Here is a 25,693-nt window from a genome sequence, read left to right as displayed (position 1 = left end):
ACGATGAAGTGTGACCCTCGTTGCCCTCAATGTCCACCAGGTGCAGGGTCTCACCTAAAGTGCTTGGAAACGCACAGACCCTTTACCTACAAATGCCATTCTGAACATGACTCCCACATCTAATTGATTTTCCTTGGCGTTATTCCTCCTTGAAGAAGTAGTAAAAGCCTCCGCTTGTCAGGAATTCACTTGTCCCTTAATGAATAAACAAGTGTGTTTACTTCTGTCTGCATCTGAGTCATTTCTCGCACACAAAGTGCTCGCCTACGCAGGATGCTTTTTTCAAACAGCAACCAAGGTCTAGAGTTAATTAGACACCAAACATGTACTATTCCCAAATTCTATAAAATTGTGTCAGACACAAACTAAAAGTAAGGTTTGAGGGAATGTTTAATCAAGAGTGAGAATCCCAAATGTCCAAAATCTCATGTTATTTATATCAGTACACACTCAAAGATGTGTCTTGATTTCAGTGAGTTAGGCAGGAATACTTCAAGTAGTTATTTCTGTGAGCCTGCTTTATCATGAACACAGAAATAAAGACCTTAGTTTCATTAAGTGCAACATTTGTGCTACAGACAGTTCTTTAATCTGACCTTCCCCGGTGCTTTCCCTTTGTGAAAATATTTTATGCGACATTGCCTTTTCGTTAACCTCCAGAGGTCAACGGGCTGTCGTCCTTAAGGTGTCTATGCCATGCAGGATTTACGCGGCTGTGGTTTCACCCTCTAAGCCAATTCCTGGCTTCTTCAGGTGTATGAAAGGTGGCTGAACTCTTGTTCTGTTACAATCTAGAGCTTTGCAAATGAGGCCGGCTCCCTGCATGTGTATTCAGTCCAGAGCTGTACCACTGGAACAGGCAATTTTCTTCATTAGTTTCCATCCACATGCATTAGTGTTTTATGCCATTATACCAAGCATATTCACTTCGTCTCTTGCCAAGAACAAGTAGAGGGAGGAGGCTGCATTTTCGAAATGTGAAAGGGGAAAAATTCCAGTTTCCTTGCTTGATTATTTCTTTTGCAGAAAGCAAGATGTTATGTAGAACCCATGAAATATCTTTAATGGTAGAATGACTGTGGAAATGCTACTCCTCAAGCTGGGACCTCTACACTAATCAGCTGTTTGTTCCTCAATCCCTCAGGCTTAATGAGATCTTTCCATTCCCTTCATTGTGCAAGTGAAATTTCTTCTTTCCTACCCCATCCCGTTCCTATAAAATTCTCAGTTCCCCTGACACCGCCTTCCATATGTGTCTTTGTATGTATCTCCAGTCCTGATGTCAGCTATCTCGTGCAATTTTCTTTATCATTGCTCCATAGTTCAGTCTCTACGGTCTCTTCAGGTGACAGGGTGTCAGCTAAAAATCACCTCAATGCTAGATCCCATAATTCATGGGGGAATGTTGTCAGTCACACTTCCAGTTTGTCCTTTGAGGCATTACATTTGTCTTTCCGTAGTTTCAGTAACTACTGTTAGTTGCCCTGAGCTCTCCCTCTCCCTCCTGTACTATTCCATGTTTCGCGTCGATTCAGGGTTTCAGTGCTCTTTGATTCTTGCTTACTCTTAGATACCTGCTGAAAGGAAACTCTCTTTCCCCTGGCACTTAAGTACTGTTGTCTTTCATGTTTCCCTGGGTGTTTCTGGATCACCCACGTGTTATCATCTTGCTCATCCCCACATCCTGGGACACCCTATCTTCTACTCTCCCATTCTGTCACACCTCGCTGTTACTGTACTTCTGATAAATCCACAGTTGCTGATGTTCATTATTACCCGCGTATGCTGTTAGATTAGATTTACGGGAGCATTGTTTTCAGCAATTGCTGTCGCCCCTTTTGGGGGTGTGTGATTTGCTGTTGAAATATCAAATGGAAAAGTCTTCTGGCACATCATGCCTGGTACCAGAGTAAACATGCCATTTGCCTGTTCTCTGTCTGCTTTAAGTGGAGGTCATGGTCCTAGTTATCTGCCATTATTTCCCTCGGATTGTGTGAGGCTTTAGTCATCTAGCGTCTTATCCATTCTGTGTTCATAGACAACCTTCGTCTTCATGCTCAAATATATGTTTCCTGGCTTCTTTCAGACCTTTATAAACTGCCCACATAGAGCAGCTGTTTGTTATAAACCAGGATGTAACTAAGAAGCCATCTCAGCTTTTCCACGTATGTACCTCAACTAGGGGGAAGCTCTAGGAACAATTTATAAACCCTTTCCCCTTGGTATTGTGTTTCTAACTCAATTACATGCTAGTTTGCTGAGCAGTGACTAAATCTAAATGAATTCTTGTTTTCATTTCATATTGCTGTGATGCTTGGTGAGAAGAATTTGTTTCCTGCATAAACAATAACAGAGGAGCAGGATTTAGCTCTGTGTAAGGGTAAAAGGCAGAGACTTGAGACACTTGTTCCCACTGTCCCCAGATTTTTAAAGGGTTATACAACTTCCACTTGTCGTCTTGTTAGGGGGAATTTACAATCGTGGATGAATGATATGTCACTGAAGCAGTGTTAGAGCATTTTCACTTTCTTCAGCAGGGATTAGGTGACACAGGTCATACTGACAAAGTATGTTAATATATGAAGCCTTTGGTTTTGAGCTCCAGCAGTCTGATTTCAGTCGAATCACGAGACACTTACCTTTGTGCCTCTGTCTTCAGCAGGATACAGATGTCTTCAGTTCCCAGTTGCATTGTCAGCCCCATGCTGAAAATGTGACATCTAATAACAGTGTTTCATAAGCACTATAAAGAAAGAGTTTTGACTGCTTAGGTAGTTTAACGTTTAACAACTTGGGTAAGTATTGGAAAATTAAATTAAAAAGTTGTGAGGTGAAAATCTCAAACGAGGCTCAAAGGTTCTCTGGTAGGAACTTGCAAATGGATTAAAGAAAGTTGGAAAAGAAACTGAGTCCCAAGAGGCAAGGGTGTTCTCATTTGAGGTCAGCTTTACTTGCCCTCCTTTTGCTTCAGTTTTACACAGAAAAGAGTGTTTTTGCAAGTGGAAGCAGTTGCTGAATGGACAGTAAGTGTCTAGAAAAGGAGAAATCAACATGCACGCAAAGTGACTGAGCGATCAGGTGAGTAAGGATGAGTTGGGTGAAAGCCATTCACTTCATATTCTTAAAGAAGAGAGCTCTCTGCAGCGTGATTTAGCGAGGTAAAAAAGTTGATGCAGTCATGCATTTTTTTCATAGAAAAATCTGTGAGGGGAAAAGGAGAATGAGAGGGCTGCTTTGTAAGTAGTGGATTTAATTAACAAAGGACATGGTGGGTACGGCTTTAAAGCCCATGGGACTTTTTCAGAAAAGAAAAGAAATAAATACTCAATTCAGCAGAAGGGTCAGGTTCAGATTTCAGAAGAACATGACCCAAAATAGATTTTGAAGAATTGGATAAATTCCCATTGACTTTAGTAGGAACTGGATCAGTCACTTAATGAAAATGTTGTGTAACTGGTCTCATTTGGTTTTATTAGATTTCATTATGTTTCCTCTGAGACCTTTTGGTGCATTTGTTAGTTAATCTGCAAGGAGACCGGGAGTTAACTTATGTACCTCATGTGGATCATTTTAATATCATTGTTTAAGTATTTTGAAGCTTGCAAGCATTACGCTGTAAGTATTGTTCATGAGCCTTCTGGTTTTGTGGCAAAGTAATAATGCTTCATCGTGTTTCAAAAACCTCTCCCTTTGCTACTTAGACCGGCATTTTCATGTTGATGCAGAACAATCTTAAGAAGTCAACTTCTATTATCACAGAAACCCCTGTGAGCAAGGGAGGATTCATAAATAACACAGTCAAATAACTTAATACCTGTAATGGCCACGTTTACTACGTAGTATTGATGAACAAAAATCAGATATTACTCTGGCTTCCAAAACTTCCTCCGACAGACTGGCAAAGGCCTAAATTGGCAGCAGCATTTTGAGGAATAAGAGTTCAGGCTAGCCAAGCCTCTGATCTTTACATTATCAGATCTTTTTGATGATGTTTTCCAATTGGGCAACAGCTCTCAGCTTGGAGACCACCAGCCATTTTACAAAACCCACAAAGAATTACATGTTTCAGGTCCGATTTGAATAAGCAAAGCGGAAGGAAGAAAATCTCTGTATACTCTCTGCCCAAATTCACCACAATCTGTGCCAAGTTTTTGATTTATTAATTTCCAGTTTAAACCTTAAAAAAATAAATAAAATAATTGATGTTAAACTTTTTTCATATTGGAACTCACTTTGTTTTGGCTTTTTTTTTTTCAATGACAAGTGGAAACAGGTACAATTTCCTACTAATTTTGAAGAAGGAATAGGAGACAAAAGTGTATCTGTTATTGAGTAGGCTTCCAAAATTTGGAGATTGGATCTTCACCTTATTAATATATTCAAAAATATCCATTTCTACTTTATTTAAAAATCTGTTAATAGGTTTACGTGTGAAACAATAGGTAATACCTATTTAATTTAATACTATACTCAGTAATACTATATTATAAGAATGAAATTTAGTACATAACACTGTTATTAATATATAAGCTGCTATCACTTTACAAACGCTGAAGAATTTCTGCATCATTTTTGAGGCTCAACTATGTAATAGAAAACTGACAAATGTCTGGGTAGGAAAGGCAATCTAATGACAACACAGTTATAATGTAATTCAAAGTCAAACATTTTCCCTTCACAGAATAGTGACTGCTAAAGATGTTGATTGCCCACTAAACTGTACGAGTCTCTCATTGTGTCTTAATTTATTTGAGGATAGGTGGCTTTTTTTAAAAAAACTAAGGCTCACCTTTCCTGTGTGTGTGATGTGTGTATCTGAAGCATTTGGAGTTGAATATGATAAATGGTACGAAAATATGTCATTGTACCCTAAATCCTTATTTGCTGTGTGATGATGCCTTTGGGCGCCAGGCACAGATCAGGGATCCTGCCATATAAATGGGGACAGATAGTGTTTGTCTTAAAGATGTCACTATGTGTAATATTTTGCACCACTAACATTCCATTCCTTTTTTTATCTTTAGCACTCTAACATAATAACAGTTCTTGCCTAGGAGAATGTATGGAGATTAGTACTCAGCTCAGAAAGCCTCACTTACTAGATTTTTAACTTCAGAAGGGTTAAGGATAAGCTTAAAACCCCTGTCTTTACTGTGGCTGACTTCGATGCAAGTCCTGCCTGCAGAGAGATAAGTCTATAGTCATCTCTGATGAATTTAGTTTGACTGAGTGAAGTGATAGCCACGTTTTGAAAAGGAGATAAGCAGATACTTACACCTGCCATTTTCTGTTCCATGTTTATGTTTATACTGTCTTTTCTGTTCCATACTTCTCATGTTTAAGCTGCCTTTTGGGTATTTACATGTGCAAATGATTGTTTAGATGCCTCTTGTATTTGCATACACGAAGCGTGCTTGTTCTTTTGATCTGAAACAAACTGAAAAAATGATGCAATGAATTATAGGAGGCTTCTGATCTATACTTAGGGTAAGGCTGGGTCTGTATATGCTTTGAGGGCTCTATTGGTGCGAGCCTCTATGGCTGCCTCACCTGGAAAATCTATCAGGCTTCGGTGTATCAGCAGCCATTGAAAATCATTTCAGCTGGAAATGCACTGATACATTTTTTTCTATCACCTATTTAAGTCAATACTTCTTTCAGTTCCCCCCACCCCATACGTCAGTGAGTAGACATGGAGAATGTAAGTGCGGTGGTGTTGCTGAAGCAGTTGGGAACTTTATTAGGTTCTACGTGAAAACTGAGCTCCTTGTTCAGTGAGAAATATCACTTGACACAAAGCAATAAAGGTTATTCTGCCCAAAAATGGACATTTAGGGATTCTGGTGAATGCCTCCATTCTGGTTTATTTTCCACCATTAATATTTACTATAAAATCAGGAATGTTTGCATTTGGTTTCTTTCAGGAATATAGACTTGAACCAAAGAAGCTTATAAATCATCGATAAAGTATCATTCCTTCCCATTCTTGGTTTATACAACATAGGGTAAGAGATCGTTTCAATAAACTGAGTGGATACCTGTTACTGTGTTCGATACAGCCCAAGATATAACTTTAAAATAAAATTCTGCATAATTCAGAAAGTGTGTTAACTATAAAACCCAACTCTAGCACAGCTAGAAATACTGTAACAAGCAATTAGCATGCGCTCTTTTTTTCAAGCTGAGCTTTTATAATGCTTTTTCCAGCTAAGCAAGACTCATTTAGTGTGATTTACTACATATAAACCCCTGAAAAGGAGAGGGAGATGTTAATCCAGCGAGCTGTCTATTTTCCATGTCATTATCATGGTGTCTGCAGAGAGGGGAAGTGCAGGCTCCTTTAGTGGGGTTTTAGAACGACAACACAGAAACTCAGTGGAGGTCCCTAAACAAATCCATATGTAGTGACTGGAGTGATACAAGTTGCATCATTTGGAACTTTTAAAACTAGTAGACATAATCCAAAACAGTTTTGTCTAATCCTGTGTCAAGAGGGGGGCTAGGCAAAATGCAACTTAATGAGGGGTGACAAGGAAACTGAGGGGTGCATTTTCCCTGTTTTTCAGGTGGGGAAAGATTTTTTTTTTTTTTTTCCCTTAATACAATCGGATGATCAAATAATTCAGGTTGGAAGGGACTAATAGACTCTTGCCTGCCAAAATGCACAGTAATATTCCTTAAGCAGATTACTTCAGTGTGGATGAATAATTAATACCTGGAATTGGTGATATAATTTGCACTTTTTTTTCAGATTTGCAGAGTTGAGGTTTAATTTGAATTCTTTAGATATACACTTAGGCCAGTTCTTCAGAGTCTAAAATAAGCTTTGTGTTTTATCAGGCTCAAACTTTTCTCTAAGAAGACAACACACAAATTCAATGACAAAAGGAGAATGAAAGCCAAGAAAAAGAAGTGTTACAGGGAAACTTTCTAGCTTTCCAGCTGGAAGCTGGTTTTCTTCCATATCCTCCTGGGAATCGCTCCCACGATCCCTTTTGTCCATAAGGCTGAACTCCATGTATGTAGCAGCAATAATGCCTCGTACAAATGTATGCAGCAGTGGCTGTAAACTTTTTAAAATAGGAATGTATCTAAACCTACCCTGACTGGTGATTAAATCTGATGGTAGTCCAGGATTCTGCTATAAATTTTCCAATGAACTTCAGAGATGAAGTTGCATAATCTCTGCTAACAAGGTATTTTGAACATCTGTAATTACGTGGCTTGCCGCAATTAATCATGAGACTATTATTCTTCTTGGTGTTTTCAGGTCACTGAATTCTCAGGGAAGTAGATAAACTCCACATAGCAACACTTACTTACAAATTTCTGAAAATTCACTTCCCCATTTGAATGTATTTAGAAGACTTAGTGTAAATTCCTACTACCGCCTACTGCTGCATGTACTGCACGGGCACGTACTGGAAATGAGTAAACTGTCAATATGATAATATTAATGATTATGGAAATATGAGGTTGCTAAACATCGCTATTAAGTACCACTAATCCATGATCCACAGGGCAGCACTGCAGCTCTTTTTCTTTTGTCCAAAGCCCTTGCACTTGCTCGTGTCAGGTCTCCTCAAAACCTCTGTGGAACAAGGAGGAATCCTAACTCCAGTCTGTGATGGGCTTGCCCCACCAGAGGCGCCCCACTCTCAGCAGGTGCTGCACATCTGTGTAGATACCCTCAACTTCTTTTTTTATCAAACCCATTCTCAGACGAATTGTCAGACCTTCATCAGACCAAGGGTCAGGGCCCATTCAGCTCTCCTCAGTGTCCTCGTCTTGGCCAGCCCCCAGTCATGTCCTGTTTGAATGGAGTATTGGCATTACCTGTTAACGTGAACTTCTGTATGTTTTGCTGACCTTCAGGGATGTTGAAATAATGTAATTGGAGCTTCTGTGAAGGCATAAATCTAGACAGGCTTCTCTGCACATTGCCAGTCTTTCAGAGAGTCTTTCTCACGGCCCTTCCAGGCTAGACCTGGCTCCACGTTAAATGATAGCTGTGAGGATTTTCAGTGGCCACCTTCAAGAGGACCAAGGTAACTGGTCCTCTGGCATTGGAATTGCTGGGGAATTTGAGGACTGATTTTACTGGCGTTAGAGCTTTACCATTAAAAGTTTTTACCAGGAGAAGAAACAAAGTTTTGACACTCAATGACATCAGCCTTGCTCTTGAAGCAACAGTGTCTCAAGTCCCCAAATAATAGTTTTTCCTCTTCCATATAGACAGGCACACCAAATTCCAAGAAGACTTCACCTTCTGTCAGCCACACACACAGCCACAGGCTGCGACTTCTCTCCTAACATCACTTCTTCAGGCCACAGCTAGGAAGGTGCTGAGGGAGACCGTGGTCTCGTATATGGAAGAGGTGTCCTACTCCATGAAAATGTCCACGAGCTATGCCCTGGAGAACAATTTTCATTCCTTGACAATACTGTATTGTAGATACAGGCTCAGAGACTCACTGGGGAAGGCTGGTAGCCCAGATCTGGGTCCTCTTTTCTGGTCCAAGTTTTGTACCCTGCTCTCACCTTCTTTTTACTAAGAATGGTTAGTGAATAATACTGAGATTGGAAAAATGTTTGGGTTTTTTGGCTTGCATAGACAGGAGGGTAGGTCATCGATGTAAATGGTACAGACAAGCTGGAGCAAAATGATTCCTAATTAGCATCAGCTGGGGTTGCAGCAAAATCACCAAGTAGAGGTGCCATGTCTGAGTGTACCCTCTGTGTGTGTGTGTGTACTTACTTCAGGCCTCAAAGCCTGCAGTGATGGTGGTGAGATGTTCCAGCTTGCTATGGGTACTGGTCTGACACAGTAACGTGGGTAAGTCTTAACAACTGGGATTTCGTTAGTGTTGACCTGCGATGTCTCTGGGGTCACTGTGAAAATATATTGATCTGGGCTGAACACCTCTCAGAGAAGGTCCCCTAAATGCTAAGATATAAGAAACAAGGGTTATATCTTCTGATGACAGTGAGTCTAAGTGGCTCATATTCAGTAAAAACGAATTTTTATGTATCCAGTTCTTCTCTTTTCCAATCTTGTTAACGTTTCACTTTTGGAGGGCAACGTTTTCTTGCACAGCCATTGGTGTGATGCACTGTGTTATTTTGCCAAACACCTTTGGATTTTATAGTCAATACTCTCAGTACGTAGCCTACATCATTTCTGAAGTTGGCCTAAAATCACAAAAACTAACTCCAGGCTATGATTTGCTTTAGGTTGCTGCATTTGGCTTCCAGAGCCCAGCCCAAGATCCTTTCGAGTCAGTAGGATTCTTTCCATTGGCTTTTGCGGTACTTGGATCAGATCCATAGTGTGTAATTGCTCCCCCCACTCCCCCTCCCCTCCCTGATATATTCTTTAAGAAAGCTATAATAGAGTCTGAAGAATAGCAATATTGGGCCAGATTTTCAGCTCCTATAAAACAGAATCAATTTTTTTCAATTCCGTAAAACTCTGCTCATTTACATGAGCTTAATACCTTTACATACAGCCTAATATCTCTTTAATAAGCCATAAAGCTCTCTAAACTTAGTTATGTGAAAACCAGGTCCATTTAGACTATATTACACTTTGATGCCGAAGTCCTGTGCAATGACAGCTTAGTTCACCTAACTTTTACTGACTTTTTTTTCCTGTTGTCTCTTGATACAGCCTTAATGCATACCAAAGCAACCTACAGTTCCTCCGCTGTGAGGCTCTTGCCTGGTCATCTGTTTTCTCACATGTTTGCTTCACCCATAGATTCAAGCGTTCTAACTTAAACACAGATTCCAGAGGGAACAGCTTTAGTGACAGCCCTGCTTCAGACACAACAGAAATAATGAAGATTTACGGCAGTCATAAACATACGTTAGATCTGATTTTAAAGAAAGGGTTTTCTCAGTTTAATTGGCTGGATAGCAGTGTGAAAATAGATTAATTTTATTAATTTATTTACACTGATAACTAACTAATAAACTTGATTATTGTAGAGTCCAACATTTTCTTTCTCAGAGATCTCATGCAATGGAAAAGCTGAACTTGGTGAATCATAAAACTCGAAAGTTTAATCTTCAGCCAAAGTAGGTTGGGGAGGAAACTGCTTTTTCCGTTAGAAAGTAGAGCAAGTTTGGGGGGTGTTTGGTGTTTTTTGGGTTTGTGGGGGTTTTTTTGTGATAAATCCTTTACAGTTCTGTGAACAGAGCAATTCTGAAGCTGGCAGAATTATTATGGATTTGTACTGGTGTTACTAAAATCAAAATCTGGCTGTGAAATGGTGCTTTTGTGGCACAGCACAGCATGAATAATGGCTATATTTAGGATGTAGGAAACCCTAGTTTCTACAGAAAGCAAGCATTCAATGAATTTTATATTAGTATAATAATACAAAGAGAAAGAAAAAAGAGGGGAAGGACAGAAGATGCACATTTAACCTAAGCTTCAGGAAATAACATACCAGCAGTAGGTTTTATTTGTCTGCACAGTAGTCCCTAAGGAAAACTGAAGCAAATATACTTTTTGCTAACTTTCCATTCCTAACTCTTAATCAAAAGCCCAGATACTAGCTGCTCTTGGAACGTGAACTCTCCGTGACAATATGTGGAAGCTGAAATTCGGCAACAGTGAACTCCTTCCCACAGCAGCATCACGTGTTGTAGTGGACTGAAATCGGGCTTAAAATGCTTTTACGTGAAAAGTTTTTGGGGTATTTCTCAAATGCTTTTTAGACGTTCAAAGAGGAGAAAGTTGCTAAATAAAATTCTGCAGGCTCTTTTGTCTCGAGGCTGCATCACCATTTGAACTGCAGTTTTCAAACTTGATGTAAAAACCATTTGCTTCTTTCATGATATATTGTCCAGGCGAAAAACTTGATTCAAATCTCATACCGCTGAAGGCTGATCATACCGTTGTCGGTTCAAAATGAAGTCTTGAAACTAAAATACAAAGCTGGAGAGGAAAAAGTGTGATTGGTGAAGGTGTGACTCTGACTCGGCTTTCACATCCATGTATATCCAGAGAAAAACCTCACTTGGGTACGGCTATTGCAGAGGCTCACACTCCCACAACCCAGAGCAACAGCGCAGACGGTCTCAGTAGCCGAGGGGTGTTAATTAAACAAAGAGGGCTTGAGTGCGCTCTCATTGGCGTGGATCCGAAGTGACTTTATTTTTCAGTACCTGTAAAGCTGAATTTCACATAAATTTCACTGCCTTTCACATAAAAGCCAAAATGCAGAAGCACAATTATTTGCCTTGCATTAAAATGTTTTAAATGAAAAGGGTCAAACGAGAGTTCATCTGCGGCATTGAAATGAAGAGTTTGCTTCATTATAAACTTCCCCTGATTTTCAAACTTTGGAAAGTTGTACGGCTTTCCATGCTTTCTTCACTCCAGGTGAATCTGTCTCCTCATGTAACTGAAGTCAAACGACATATTTTTAGGGTGAGGTGGGGTGTTTGTTGGCTGGGGGGCTTTTTAAGAGCTACGTTTTTCCTTTTTTTATCTATTATTGTGGTTGAGAATTTTTCTTGTTTTGTTGTCTGTGCTATATGTACTAATCCGATTTGTGCTATGTTACAAAAGGCTTACGTGCACGCTAAGTCTCAGCTGCAAATCCCCTCAGCCCTCGAGGGAGCTCTGGACATGTAGACGAGCCCATATACACATCACAGCCGTAAATCCAGATGTCATTACCCAGACTACGTTAAACATCATCTAGCTTGCTTTTTACAGGGCCAATTTTTCATTTCTGGCGCTCCGGCTAAATGATGTTTAGCATTTCATGAGAGGAACTAATCAAAGCATTTTTCAACGCGTGATTTATGATGTGGCTTCTGTAGAACATGCTGCTTTATGATACCTCACTGGTATTTATTTGCCTGCTCTGCGTGGAGGAACGGAGGAGAGAAATGACAGTGAAATTGCCGACAGAACTCACAGGTGCAGACGTGGCAGCAGTTACACTGGGACTTGGTGAAAAATTTTGAGTTTAGGCAGAAAATGAGTGTGGATCTTAAGGATAATTAGAGATAGGTACCTAATTTGGCAGTTAGATAGCCCTCTCATCCTGAAATTGCTGTGTAGGTCAAGCCCCAGCGTGTCGGGAATAAAGGCAGCAAGTGTAAGCAGTGAAAGCTAGTAAGTGCCTGGGGACTTTTCTTGTATTTTCTTTCACAACTCAGCACAAATTCAGGTATCTGCAAACAGTTCCAGCTACGCTATTTCTGATGTTCCTCGTTAGATGAATTTAATTACAGCGTTAGACTATTTTAGCTAGAATGCATGTCAGCAATACTGAATTGTTAAACTATATGGTACTTCATTTTCTTAACTTTATCGATATTTTAGGAGATAGATGAGATTGGTTTGGTTGTTTGCCCTTTGCTACTCTTTTATATAGGTCCTATCCTATAAAGGCAGGCCCTTTTCAAGACATATAAAATGGTGTCTTTAGTAACATATAAAAATTAATCTGAAAAACATTAGCGTTCCCTAACGTGTTTGTACTAAACACACGAAGAACAGGATCGCTCAGTGCTGCAGGACGAGAAAAACATGTTGTATTTTTTACGTAAAATATGAAAATCTTTTGTTTTAAATGCTATCTCATTTTCTTACAGTTAATTTACTTATTAAATTCAAATAAAACCTATTCCACTATTTCTTTTCCTTTCCTTTTATTATAGAGCAGACCACTAACATATGTCTGTGACTTTTAATTAAAGTAAGCACAGCTTTTTCCAGTAGAAAAAATGTGATTTCCCAGTGAACGGTTCCCTCTCAAGAGTTTTGGGTTTTTTTTCCCTGTATATGTAATTTCAGATGCTGCACAACAAACACGTGATGGTTCGTGTTGGAGGAGGATGGGAGACTTTTGCAGGTTACTTACTGAAGCATGACCCGTGCCGAATGTTGCAGATCTCCCGAGTGGATGGGAAAACTTCTCCAATCCAGAGCAAGTCTCCAACCCTCAGGGACATGAATCCAGACAATTATCTGGTGGTTTCTGCCCATTACAAAACCAAGAAGGAGATTAAGTGAAATAAGCTTCTCGTGCGATTGGGACTCTGTGTACTGAGGTCCAAATTACTTTCTCAAGTGTAGTAAATTTAGTTTATGCTTTAAAAGGACTTTGGAAAATTTAAAACAGACTGGAAATGGCAACCCATTTTGAAGATCTTTGAATTGTAGAACTATTTATTTCTAGTACTGTATCTTTTATAGCAAATTACCCTTGATAGGCTAATTACTACAATCAGATAAGAAATAGACATATATTTTTAGCCAAATTATTACTCTTTAATATGTGAATGTATACTTAGAGTTACATAAAGGAGTCGATCCTGTTAACGGAAGAAAATACACAGTACGATATATTTGTATGAAAATCTTATTACATTGAATCCTTGACTGTTAGGCTAGTTGAAAAATACATACGCAGGTGGAAGATGAATATTTGCGGAAATTATTTGGTAATGCCTCTTGGAATGAAATAAAATTGACTATTTTTATGGGTTGCAAGATTTTCTTATCCAGTAGAGTATAAAGACTTATTGCATGCCAAATGACTTCCCAAAGCGATTACTTTAAAAAACAAAAAAGCCCAGGAGTAAAACCCCCACACCTTGTACTCTTTAAAGCTGAAGACAATGCTCAGTGCTAGCTCTGTACGTAGATCCTTCCTGTCTTTTATGAAGTTGCCCAATATAGAAGCCCCGGGGAGGCCGAGAGGTTGTCCCTTCCTCCGTCAGACAATAGGGATGGCCAGTTGTACAGCGGGCTGATGTACGGCAACCCACGAAGGGAAGCACTACCAGATGCACGGGCCTTTGGCCCCCGGAGGGGGTTCAGAAGATGCCGGTCCCTCCCGAGGCACAAAACACTACACCGTTCTTGAGCCTGAGCTTTTCCTTCCCCTTATTTTTAATTTTGTTGGTCATGCCAAATGTGAAATAGCCATTACCCTGTCAGCAGAGTGATTCACGTTCTTGTAAATCATTCACACACCTCTGAAATAGCTAACGGCATATGGGGGCTTAGTTCATTATTTTGGGTACTTTTCTATGTTTATATTTGGTAATTTATGTGCCTTGTAACGTCCTAGAAAAATCATTTTATAGGATTATTTCACTGACTGTATAAATTTGAGCAGAACTCAGTTGTTTCATTACAAATGAAATAAACTTTTTTAAAATACATTTTGAAAGTCGTCTTTATTATTTGTAATCTGCGTTCCCGCACTTTGCTGCTACTGACCGGACTCCTACAAGTTACAGTCCTGCTTCTAGCCTAACAGTGAGCTACGCAGTGAATGGGGCAAGCGTTCCCTTACTCAGAGAGCACAGAAATACCCGGATTTTATTGAAAACTCATTTTCTTTTGCAGGGGAAGAACAAACGGGAAATTTTAAGTACCAACTTGGTATTTTTCTGTATTTTTTGATGTTCATTTTTAAAGCATAGACTTATGATCTGCTCCTGTGGTCCTTAAAAGTAACAGCACAATATCTGCTGGCCAGACAGGATCAAGGTGTTCTTCCTTCACGTTCCATGCCTTACTAAAACCAGCATGTCGTATCTCCCTTCTGTGGAACCATTCCACCTCACTGTCTAAAAATATCTGCTAAATACAAACAGTTCACGATTGCTTGGTGCACCAGAAGAAGCAGCATAAGCAGCAGTACATGATTCCAAACGTGTTTTTGGAAAGAAAAATTGCAGTGTTTTATCCTTATTTTGAGACATTTTCTTAGAAGATTAGACACATACACAAGCAGTAAATCCTTTGAAAAGCCGTAGGAAGACCCAATTCTCATAGAAGCAATGGACGTAGCCCTTCCAGTAGCTGAGAACAGACCATAAGCAACATTATTTAAAAAAAAAAATGCAGCAGAGCTGAGAAAAATCATGATCTTAATATATGCACCAAGAGATCGGTTTTCAAATGAACAGAGAAAAATCAGTTGTGAAAGTCTCAGATGTTTATTTTGAAATAATGGTTCCTTTTTTTAAACATAAATAGTTGTATTTCCATCATCCAAGATTAAGTTTGCATTACTAGTATATTTTTTCTTTAAAATATTTGAAGGTGTTTACATGTTAATAAATCAAGAGCAGATAATTATAAAGAATGTATTTTTAGGTTTATTTTAATGTTAAGCTTCAACAAATAATTCTGGTAAATCCAAACCAACATTTTAAATTAAACATGAAATGTGCTTTACTGTGCTTGGACTGTAGCTATTAACAGTCCTTTTTGAATCAGGGTACTCGAGCATCTTAGGAAAAAAACAACAACCAAACAAAAAACATATTAAAACACTTCCTGACTTAAAGCTTCACTTTTGCAGCTCCAGAATGCAAGACCTATAATGGGCTTTAATTCAAAGTATTGCCACTACCACCTAATCTGTGTAAACGGCTTGCAGGTGGGACTTGCTGCATTTGATGCCCCTGGCAAAGGAAGAAATTAAAGCAGGAGGATTGATAAAGCAAGCAAGCAACCAACCATGCAGTATGCTAGCTAACCCTGCAGGAAGGGGTTGGGGGTATTTGATGTAGTAGTGTTGATGGGCTGATAAATGGTATTTTCTTAGTGTTCTAGCTCCTGTAGTGATGTGGGCGTTGGGGAGTTTGTTAGGTGCCTCAGGCTCAGATTTGTAAAGCTAGAGCAGCAAAACCTTGTTCAAAGAGGTACAGCCCTTGTTGCAGTGATGGGGGCAAAACTGACTTCATGCAGAAAGTATTTGGGGAGAAAAAAAACCCCATTGTTTGCCCAGCTGTGGTAGGTGATAGTTGAAGTTTCTATGCCAAAATCTATGGTATTAATTTATCTAGTGTAGATTTCTCTAAGGCTGACCTGAATGGTAGAGTACCAACAGGGAAGACCTGCAGCTCTTCTCTTGTCCCCGCCAAGTGAGGGAGGCCCTGCTGAGATGGTGGAACAGTTGCTTGTTAAAAGGGCTGGAGATGAGACGCTGAAATGTTGAACTGGCCGTGGAAGATGATCGTAAGGAAGAGTGCCGTGTAGTGTTTTCGGCTTACTCTGTTGCTGTGAACTTGGCCAAACGTGGGTGTTGAGGAGGCTGAAAGTCCTAAGAAGTTGAACCGTTCTGAGCTGCAACGAAGCTGCTTCTTGAAGTCCTCGTCGGGTCATAGAAGAAACCCCATGGGAGCTCCTGCTGCCTGTGACTAAGTAACTGTGCTAAAACTCAAGATGGTTAAATTATGTAAGATTACTTTTAAAAAAACATAATTATCGTATAATGTCAAGTAAGCATCAGCATGCTGGAAGCAGTTCAGAACTAGTTTGAAAATATAACTGTAACATCTGTTATTGCTCATTACAGGAGGTACCTTCTGTCACCTTGCTGTTCATATATTACCTGGAGTCTTTCTTCCAAGCAGGATTATTTACATAACTGATTGAGGCTAGGCTTTTTTTTGTCTTTATTACCACGATAATTGCTCCTCCCTTTGCATTACCACCTTTTCTCTGACAGCAATTGAGAGATGAAACGTTAAAATCTATGGAAACTAGTTCAAGGGCTGTTGGTGGGGATGACTGAAATAGGGAGGTGTCAGTATAAGTGTGTGGGAAGGTATAGCAAGTTTCTTAAAACTTAAGACTCAACACTGAATTCATTATATGTGTTCATTTTAGATCAGGGAGATGAGCTGTTCGCCATACCGCGGCGTTACAGAAGCATCTGCTAGAGACGTTTCCAAGGGTTTGGTTCTTTTCGGCCTTCCGCTTTGTACTGCCTCGTTGGCTGCTGATACGCAGTACCCGACAGGGAAGGAGGCACAGTGATTTTTCTCTGCCCTGTGGCTCCTACTTTCTTAGCCTGTGGAATGTTAGGAATCTACAGTAAGGTGAAACAGACACGTGGGATCACGCAAAAGTTTATGGGGCTGGAGAGGTTTTTCCATCCCCGTCCAACTGCTGGCACCACTCGTGCCTGATGAGCTGCGTCCCACCAATTTAGTCTGTCACCGTGCCAAATCCACATGCTGAAGTCATCTGCCTTCCTAAGGGCCCGCAGCGGTGCTGCCCGCCCTGTGGAGATGCAGCTTTGGTGTCCTCCCAAACCTCAGCGAGTTCTGCCCCAAATGCCCTCTCCCAGCATCATCTCTATTTTAACAATTCGCAGTAGCAGATGGTTTCATGTTCTGTTACTGCAACTAAGATTACGCTATCGCAGTCACCGAGAGTCAGCCCTTTCATTTCAGCTTCCGAGTGGTTGTCTTTGACTGTCAGGAGTTTTTAAGTGAGCTGCAAGAAACCGAAAACGCTTGCGGAAGGTGGAGAAAAGAGGAATAGCATTACTGCTGTAAAGCAAACAAAATGTCAACAGCCTGGATAACCTACATGGATGGATGTATTTTAACAGCCTTTAAGGTACAGTAAACATCTAGGACTGGGGGAAGTAAGGACAGAATTCCTATTGTGTTTCATATTGACTTAGTGCAGCACTAAGTGGTAGGAAAGAGGGGGAGGTGTCTATGTCTGCAAGCGCAGAGCGGCTCTAACGTGCGTAGCTCTCAGCCGTAGCATTTAGGGATACACTTGAGGCAGCCATCAGTTGCATACTCCTCAACTGCAGTATTTTCTGCTTTCATTCTCCAATGAAATGAATGTTACCAAAAAACTAAAGCCAGCAGGAGGTGTTTTTATTTACCCAAGCCATTTCCCAGACTCAGTTCAGACTGGCCAGCTGAACAGTTAGATGGGTACGGTATAGAAAGCTCTTCAAAAATAGCTTTATTGGTTAGTGATCTGCAATATAGAACTACACGCCCCCTCCAAATCCTCTGGTGTGTTTCTTAGCTGCAAGAAGAAATTTGGCATTTAAAACAAGGACTCTTAACAAGCACAGACGTATCTGGCTTTTACTTAAAGGATGGAGAGAGAAGAGCAGTATTTGTTTCTCTGGTAGTTCTGAATTGCGAAAATCACCTCTTAAATACAAGGCCCACTTGATCTGAGGCCGTTCAGCCCTTTACTCCCACCTTCTGGAAAAGCTGCCAGGCAGAGAGGCACAAGCAAGCCAGCTGTCTTTCCAGGAGGACGAGCAGGATGACGAGCAGCACGGGTGTCCAGACAGGCTGGTAGTCTTTTACTCAAATGCAGAACGCCGTGACTGGTGCCAGCAGCTGGAGCAGAGCAGACCAGGCCGGCCCGGGGCTCCCTAGCACGGCTGGGCAGCTCACCGTACCGCAGCACGGCCGTACGACGGCTTCACACCGGAAAGTCCTCTGGTGACCCAGGAACCGTGATGTGTTTCGCTAGGTTATGTCAGTGGTTTTAAATGACTCTTCATGATCTTAACCCAAGCACAGGCTCCTGTTTGGTCAGTCGCTAGCTCTTTCATACAGCAGGGGCTTGAGTGAAGAAAGACTGATGGTTATTTCCTCCTGTTGTGGTTTTGGGGGAGCAGTATGATGGAGAGTGAAAAAAGAATGTTTGAAATAAGAAAAAAACGTTTGAAATACCCCAAGTGACCAATCAAGTGTTAAGTGCTGCTTACGTGTCTTTCTAGGACAACCCCAGGACAGTTGTTGGATTGAAATGCACATTTCAAATTCATGTTTAGTATAGTTTATTATATTTCAAATGCATTTTCATTAGAGTTAAAAAACTTGCTACGACCAAAGAATACACTGAAGAGAGCCACTGCCGGCAATCAAAGGAAACCAAAGGTATTCATCTGCCAAGGACACAGCCTTTCAGCTCAAACACCGCTATATTAATATTGAAACGTTTCCCTTCTCAACTCAATTCTGAAGGCTAAGCCAGGAAACTCAATGTGTCAGGACTGTGCCCCTAAGACAGCATGAGACACTACTGGGGGACGTAAAAGAAGAAATACTTAGGTTTTTTCTTTAAAAAAAAAAACAACAAAAACCCACAACAAAAAAAGCCTTTATAACCTAAACTAGGTCAGAAATGGGGACAGTAACATACTGGAGCCAAGCTCTCTGGGGAAAATACGAGCTAGATTCTCAGCGTTGATCATGCTGCAAGAAACGTCCTTCATCTACCAACGCAGCGGCCCAAGGCCACTAGTCGGGAGGCCTAGTTGTAACACCACACTTCAGGAAGCTCTAAACAATCAAAGGCAGATTCACCCTGGGGAAAGGGATTATAGACGTTGCTGAACACAGAAGAAACGTGACAGAGCTGTAACAAACCCCCCTCGACAGTACAGAAACTTCAGGAAACGAACATCCAAGAGATGGCACAGTCCCTTGCTTTTTGCTTTTCAAAACCCTGAGAAGTGCAGCATTGCCCTCTTGTGGTAATAAAGGAGAACAACTAAGAACAGTATTTTTAATGTTTAACTTCCAGTATTCTTTATAAATACAGACTCAAAAGAAATCTACACCAGAAAATGAGGAGAAAAATTATTAGACTCAGAATAAAACAGCTTTCTTGCTATAAAGTATACAGGGCTTATAAAGGTTGCTAATTGTTTTTTTTAGTGCCACAAAATGCTTCCATTTGTAAGGACCCACCATGAATCTGCTTTCTTTTTTTGAAAAAGGCACTAAATCCCTAAGCAGTTCTAAAGTCATTAGGAAACTGAAGAGAAATGCTGTCACCCACATAGTCAAATATATATATATATATATATATATGAACAACTTTCTACATGAGGAGTTAGAGAAAAGTTTAATTAATTGTAGAGCTTGAAATAAGCATCAAAAACAATACACGGGCACCTGAGCTGTGCGTAAGCCAGTCACACGCAGACAGACATACATACACCAATGACAGCACACGCATACAGACTGACTACCGGTAAGGAGGCCTCTTCCATGTGAGAAAACCCACCCTGCTACCTTGACAGGGAAGCAATAAAACATGCGCAACAAACAAACAAATTTGGCCAAAACTTAGTGTTCAGAGTTAGTGCTTAAGTTTCTTGGTGTGTGATTCCACATCCGTCCTCCCACAAAGGCAAAGTACTGCTGAGCCCTCGTATGCAAACAGCAAAAGCCACATGATGAGCAAGTGCCACTCAGCTGCAGAAACTGGCAAGTTACTGGCAGTAACGTCAATCTTCTCTTCAGAAGAGATTCTCTTCTATTCTTTATCCAACCTGCCACTGAAGACAGAAACAACAAAATGCACCACAGGTTTGTATGTAGATTGGGGAAGGGGGGTGGGGAACCACCCACTACTAGGCTATCTAAAGCCAATAACCTCTGTGTTATAACACCTTTTATACCCAGCAAGCGAGGGACACGCAGCCCACCAGCAGCAGCTTGTACAAACTCCTGGCCCGAGTCATACATAGCAATGAAGGAAAGATGAAGGCTTCTGAAGCCTATGTTTCAACCACCAGATGCATCTACTGCCTTGGAGAGATTCTGATTCTTAATCACATCTCTGCCTGGCTTTCTGAGGCAAAGTTTACATTAGAAAAGTAGTAGTAGCAGCAGGGAAGTTCATCAGTACCTATGCCAACACTGTATGGTTTGGGGTTATTTTTCTGAAGAGATACATGAAACCCAAAGGCATTACCCTGTTTGGTTTTGGGCCCCTCACTACAACAATGACATTGAGGTGCTTCTCTTCTCCCAAGTTACTAATGATAGGACGAGAGGAAATGGCCTCAAGCTGTGCCGGGGCGGTTGAGATTGGCTCAGTTTCTTTACTGGAGAGTGGTCAGGCATTGGAACAGGCTGCCCAGAGAGGTGGGGGAGTCACCATCCCTGGAGGTGGTGGTCACCATCCCTGGTACCTGGGGACATGGTTTAGGAGGCCTGAGGGTGTTGGGTTGATGGTTGGACTTGGTGATCCTAGAGGTCTTTTCCAACCTTAATGATTCCATGATTTTCTATAAACTCTGAGGGAAGAGAGGCAATCTCAACCAGTACTGAAAAAGGACACTGAGTACAGGTCAACTCAGCGAGGAGGTCCCCAGTGCTGAGAGCACTGTGAAACCAAGGCATCGAAGGTGCAGAAACTAGGGAAGGAGGGTGGGGGGAAAGCTCACTGCCACCCTTGCCGTCTTTGTGTCCCAGAAATGAAGTTTCATTGAGAACACTGTGTGATGGTGACACATGCCTCCATTTCTGTTCCATTTCCCTTCCTCTTGTTTAACGTTTCTCAAGTTATTCCATCTTGCAGATGACAACAAAACGAGATTTTCTCAGTGAATATAAGGACAGTTGCATTAAGTTGTTTCTGTTTTGAACTTACTCTCAGTCCTCCTTCTCCTCCAGAACCTGAAGCTGCAATTCTTTTTTCTATTTCTTCCTGTTTCTTTTTCTTTTGCTCTACAGAGTAAGCGTTCTTAATACCTCGAGAGGAAGCCTGGGAGAAAACACATTTGGGTAAGACCACTTAACTGTTCTCCTGGACAGAAACCAAACTCCAAGTCCTGGCAACTGCATTTTGTGAGCTCTGGTTTGTGTGAAAAGACTGAAACATTAAGTAATGCTACTATTACATAAACACAGACCTTTCAGGACACTTCTTCATGTGAGCTCTTGGTCCCATAGGTACGTGAGGGTAGTTTTGTTTCATAGTTATTACAACCAGGTGAACATATTTAATGCAATTATGCATACCTGCTTTGCATCCTAAGATGCAGAACCCAAACTTCCCTTCCCAAAAGCCCCATAAATTTTTGCTGTGGTTTTTCCAGCGTCAGGGCCTATTCCTGCCCTCGCAAACAGAACTAACTGGGAAGAGATGATTTGGGCAGACAGAATTTCCCAGAAGTTCAACTGTTTTTGTCGTCTGTTCACTTCTTCCATCTCTTTTTATCAAAAGGCTACCTAGAGATAGGATACAGATGATGAAAATTGTAATGACAGCTTCTGTTCTAACAATAAGCGGAGAGAGAAAGTCACAAGCTCTGTATAGCATCTACAGAAATCGATGGGAACTTTACATGCAGGGGAAGAATAAAGGTCATGTTGGTAGCACTAGCCTAGGCTGTTAGAAATCCGAGTTCTAAATTGTGATCTGTGATAAATAACCCGTGTGACAGTCTACCCTTCCAGCTTCAGCGGATGTGTGGAGAGCAGCAGTGCACAGATGAGAAACCTGTTGTCAAGTGCCTGCTAATGAGGACCTAGACTAGACGACAGGAATGTCAGAACTACAGACGAACAGCTAACACCGTAAACCTAGAAAGAAAATGTTTTAAAAACTGATTCTTGGCTAAGTTTACAGTTATGATACTACAGCATAACCTATGCAAGACACGTTTAGATCTACTAAGGGAAAAGAGCAATGATCTCACCTGAAATTCAAGGCCCTGATGATACACTACTAGGGCAAACCTTACCAACAACTACTAACCTACTTAGACCCCGTGATTTCTAGGTTTTAGGCAACTGGCCTTCCAAGTGACCTCGGTACCCAGACTACCTTTATGGCACCCCAAAAGGAAGAACACCTCACACAACTTAAGGCTGAGTAATCAGCAGTTAAGAAACACGTACAGGAAAACTCTAAGAGAGGAGGACATCTGATCTCCTCCCTCTTGTCCTTCATGAGGGGAAAACTGAATTAGGCTACTTGCAAAACATCTCAGTTGCTCAACACTCAGAGACTAAAATGCTCTCAGAGATAGTCCTGAAAAATCCTGGTAGATGTTTTAGCTCCTCCTCTTTTAAGAAAACAAAAAGTAACAGAGAGTGATAATTACGTTTTTCTTTCACAGCTTCACAGCTACCACAGAACTTCAGAGCCATCCATAAGAAGTCGCTTCATTTCTCCTTCCTCCCAGGAAAGCTTTTTAGCAACTTAAATGCTAGATGGGGATGCTCCCCTTTCACACACTTCTTAAAAGTGTATTTCCTGCAGTTTTGCATAAGAGCCCTTTGACATTTAAGATTACGTGTGGATCGCTTTTAGTATGTAGTCCGACACAAAATCAAGGATCTTTAAAGATGACTCTGAAGCATCACTCCGCTGTTGCTCCAATTACTCACCAATTGCCCTTAAAACCAGATCAACATGGTCGTCATCAATAATGGTCGCTTTTTAATTCAATATATAATGTCACCAGCAGTCATACAAATAACACGTTCCTCTCTCTTCCTAGTTTAGCTGCGATCTCTGAGATACACATTTTATTTCTTGTAGATCTTGTACGGTGTATGTTATAAGCTTTTTTTGAAAGTACAGAATAGAAGAAATAGACTGGCTAGTTCTACATTCTGCTACAACATTTGCATCCTACCTCTTCGAACTGTAAGGATATCGAAGTAGTTAAAGCTTAGCAACCTTAAAAAGACAGAAGAATAAGTTAACATTTCTTCTTTGCTGGAATCTGAGCTGAGAAACCTGCTCAATTGTTGCCACATCAATAAACTGAACTTGCAAGTGCCCATAACCTGCATTTGTAAGAGAAGTACAAGTGCAGTACTGCTTGATATTGCCACCACAACAATTGTTTGACAACTCTGGCTCAAAATATTTCTCAATTTCTTGTTTTCGAGTCTTATAATCGGGGAAAAAACTATGATAAACTTGCTCTTCAATTCTTAGGTTGTTTGTTAACTACTGCCAAACTTCTCTCATGCAAACACGCTCAGTTATCTTGGAATAGTCTTTTGAGCACCTACCTAGCAATGAAGTTGTACTGTAAATATATATAAAAAATAGTATAAAGGTAAAACATGAATACTCTGAAAGTATTTAATGACAATTCCCACAATCTAGGCATGATACCCAGTGTTCCCACAGAAGCCCTTGCTATTCTCCCCATAAACCAGTTACCGAAATACATTTTGAGTAAACGGCATTTTATCAGACATTACCTCCATCTGCCTCTTTTCAGCAGCTTCTGCTAGCTGTCTTCTTTTTATTTCCTAAATAAAATGTGAAAGACAGTGAAATTCTATTTCCATACAGTCTGTACGTTCTTTTGAAAGTCTTAATTTTTAAATATGACTCAAATATGTAACGCAAACTGCCATGAAATGCCAACCTTAAGTCAATCAGCATAATTTTGCCCCTCCAGTGCCAGTCTGCAAGAACAAAGTGTTCTTAGTGACTAATATGCTACAAGAGTGACTAATATGCTAGAAGAGCAGCTGCTGACATATCCACAGCCAAACCCCACAGAAAACCGTATTCAGCTGTCTGCATTAGGCCTTCGCCCTGAAAGGTTCAGGCTGGAACGAGAGGGCAGACAGTGTGTGAAATGTCCTTTTGGAGTCTGAAACAGGGAACGCTCGCTCTGCCCAGCCGAATGGGCTCCTTCTCCCCCACAACAATCCTCGGGTGAGGGGTACGACAGCGGGGAGACGGGTTCCCACCCGCACAGGAGCGGTGCCGCCCCGCCAAGGCTGGTTAGAAGCGAGCATCGCCGCGCACTAGAGAGACAAGCAGAGTTTTCCCCGTTTCTGGTTAAAATGAGGGTCATCTTGGCCTCGATTATGGCACGACCCCCCTTCACGTGAAATCCCCCGACGCCACACAAGTGCCCACGAGTGAGACGTGGGACGGAGGCTCCGGAGCTGCGGGGCGCCGGGTGAGGGCGGCCCCGGCTCCCCCGCTCCCAGGCCGGGGACCGAAAGAGGAGTTTCCCCCGGACAGCCGCCGCCCCGGGGCCCTGCGGCGGTGCTGAGGCCTTCCGCCCAGGGCTGCGGCGGCCCCGGGGCGGCGCGGGGGAGGCCCCCGGCCTCCATCTTAGGGAAGGCGGCCCCGTTCTCCCCCACCCCGCCCCGGCGGGGACGGCCACGGCTCCCCGCCCCCGTCCCGGTACCGCTGGGCGTCACCGCCCGCCTGCAAACAACCGGGCGGAGAGAGGGAAGGCGGGAGGTAAAGCGGCTCCGGCCCCGCACTCACCGGGTCAGGCGTCTCCACCACGTCCTTGACGGCGCCCCCCATGCAGGGCAGGCACAGCCCCATGGCGGGCCCCAGGGCCGGCAGCGGCGGAGGGAGGCGGCGGCGAGAGCGGCCGCGGCCCCGGCCCCGCCTGGCGCCGCGCTCCGGCAGGGCCCGCCCCGTCATGGGGCCGGGGGCGGGCACGGCCTCGGGCACGGCCTCGGGCACGGACATGGCGGGCCGCGGGGCCGGCCGGAGCGGCGGGGCGAGCTCTGGGGTGTGCTGTTCCCCCCCGCCGAGAACCGAACTATATTAAATTCATTCTGTAGGGGCATAAAGGGACAAGAGTCTAACTAATTTCCAGAGCGCTCCGGTAACCCTGATAGAGGGGTCAGAGCCTGCCGCAGGGCTGGTGCTGGGTGTCGGCAGCGGGGCCCTCACGCCAGGCTTCACCCTCCACCTTTGCAGCTCCGGCACGGTCCTGCTGGTGGTGGTGGTGGTGGTGGTGTCTCAAAGCTTCCTCTGAAAGCCAGTACCGATTTGCCTATCGCAAACCCCGCGGTGCTCTCGTACGGCCCCGGCGTGCCGCCGTCTCGTCAGCCGGTGCCTTTTCCTGAGCAACGGCGCGGTCACGCGTGTGACGGCGTGTTACGAGAACCGCGGGGCTGGGTGGGGATGGCGTGGACCTGCGCAGCCCATTCCCTGTGCTGAGGCAAGATACGCGTCTGTCTCACCCGGCAGCTTTCGGCCTCTTTGACTTGCTCGTGCAGCCGAGGAAAACACATTACTTCACATTTCTTTGCTAATCGTTTATGTTAATCCTGAGATGTTGTCCTGGTTTTGGCTGGGATAGAGTTCATTTTCTTCACAGCAGCTAGTAAGGGGCTGTGTTCTGGA

The 25,693-nt window shown here is 42.3% G+C and overlaps 2 protein-coding genes and 1 long non-coding RNA gene across 8 annotated transcripts in view; 1 reads left to right on the top strand and 2 right to left on the bottom strand.

Moving 5' to 3' along the window:
- GAS2 (growth arrest specific 2) overlaps positions 1–14,196 on the top strand; it is a 98,452-nt gene extending 84,256 nt beyond the window's left edge. For all 6 annotated transcript variants that reach the window (XM_064452847.1, XM_064452848.1, XM_064452852.1 and 3 more), the window contains exon 8: positions 12,821–14,196. In XM_064452847.1, coding sequence (XP_064308917.1) covers positions 12,821–13,039 — 219 coding nt within the window. In that variant the 3' untranslated portion in view covers positions 13,040–14,196. The remainder of the gene's footprint in view (positions 1–12,820) is intronic.
- Positions 14,197–16,750: 2,554 nt separating this feature from the next.
- Positions 16,751–25,693, bottom strand: part of LOC135313520 (uncharacterized) — a 28,459-nt gene continuing 19,516 nt past the window's right edge. Inside the window, exon 4 of the long non-coding RNA XR_010373157.1 lies at positions 16,751–16,761. This is a non-coding gene — a long non-coding RNA (uncharacterized LOC135313520). The remainder of the gene's footprint in view (positions 16,762–25,693) is intronic.
- Positions 18,583–24,982, bottom strand: SVIP (small VCP interacting protein). The gene is made up of 4 exons (XM_064452845.1): positions 24,818–24,982; positions 23,785–23,835; positions 21,209–21,322; positions 18,583–20,108 (listed from the first exon to the last, which is right to left on the bottom strand). Exons 1-4 carry the CDS (start codon positions 24,980–24,982, stop codon positions 20,094–20,096), a joined length of 345 nt encoding a protein of 114 aa, XP_064308915.1. The 3' UTR covers positions 18,583–20,093.

Source organism: Phalacrocorax carbo, chromosome 5 (assembly GCF_963921805.1).
Source record: "Phalacrocorax carbo chromosome 5, bPhaCar2.1, whole genome shotgun sequence".
Lineage (NCBI taxonomy): Eukaryota > Metazoa > Chordata > Aves > Suliformes > Phalacrocoracidae > Phalacrocorax > Phalacrocorax carbo.
The sequence above is the reverse complement of the archived record's forward strand: the minus strand, read 5'-3'. Positions and strand labels throughout refer to the sequence as shown.

Excerpts from the sequence above, each read along its gene's own strand:
- SVIP (XM_064452845.1), bottom strand. The coding sequence starts at position 24,982 with ATGACGGGGCGGGCCCTGCCGGAGCGCGGCGCCAGGCGGGGCCGGGGC. Across the intron at positions 23,836-24,817 it reads TGGTGGAGACGCCTGACCCG|GAAATAAAAAGAAGACAGCT; the intron begins GTGAGTGCGGGG and ends CATTTTATTTAG. Across the intron at positions 21,323-23,784 it reads CTGAAAAGAGGCAGATGGAG|GCTTCCTCTCGAGGTATTAA; the intron begins GTAATGTCTGAT and ends GTTTTCTCCCAG.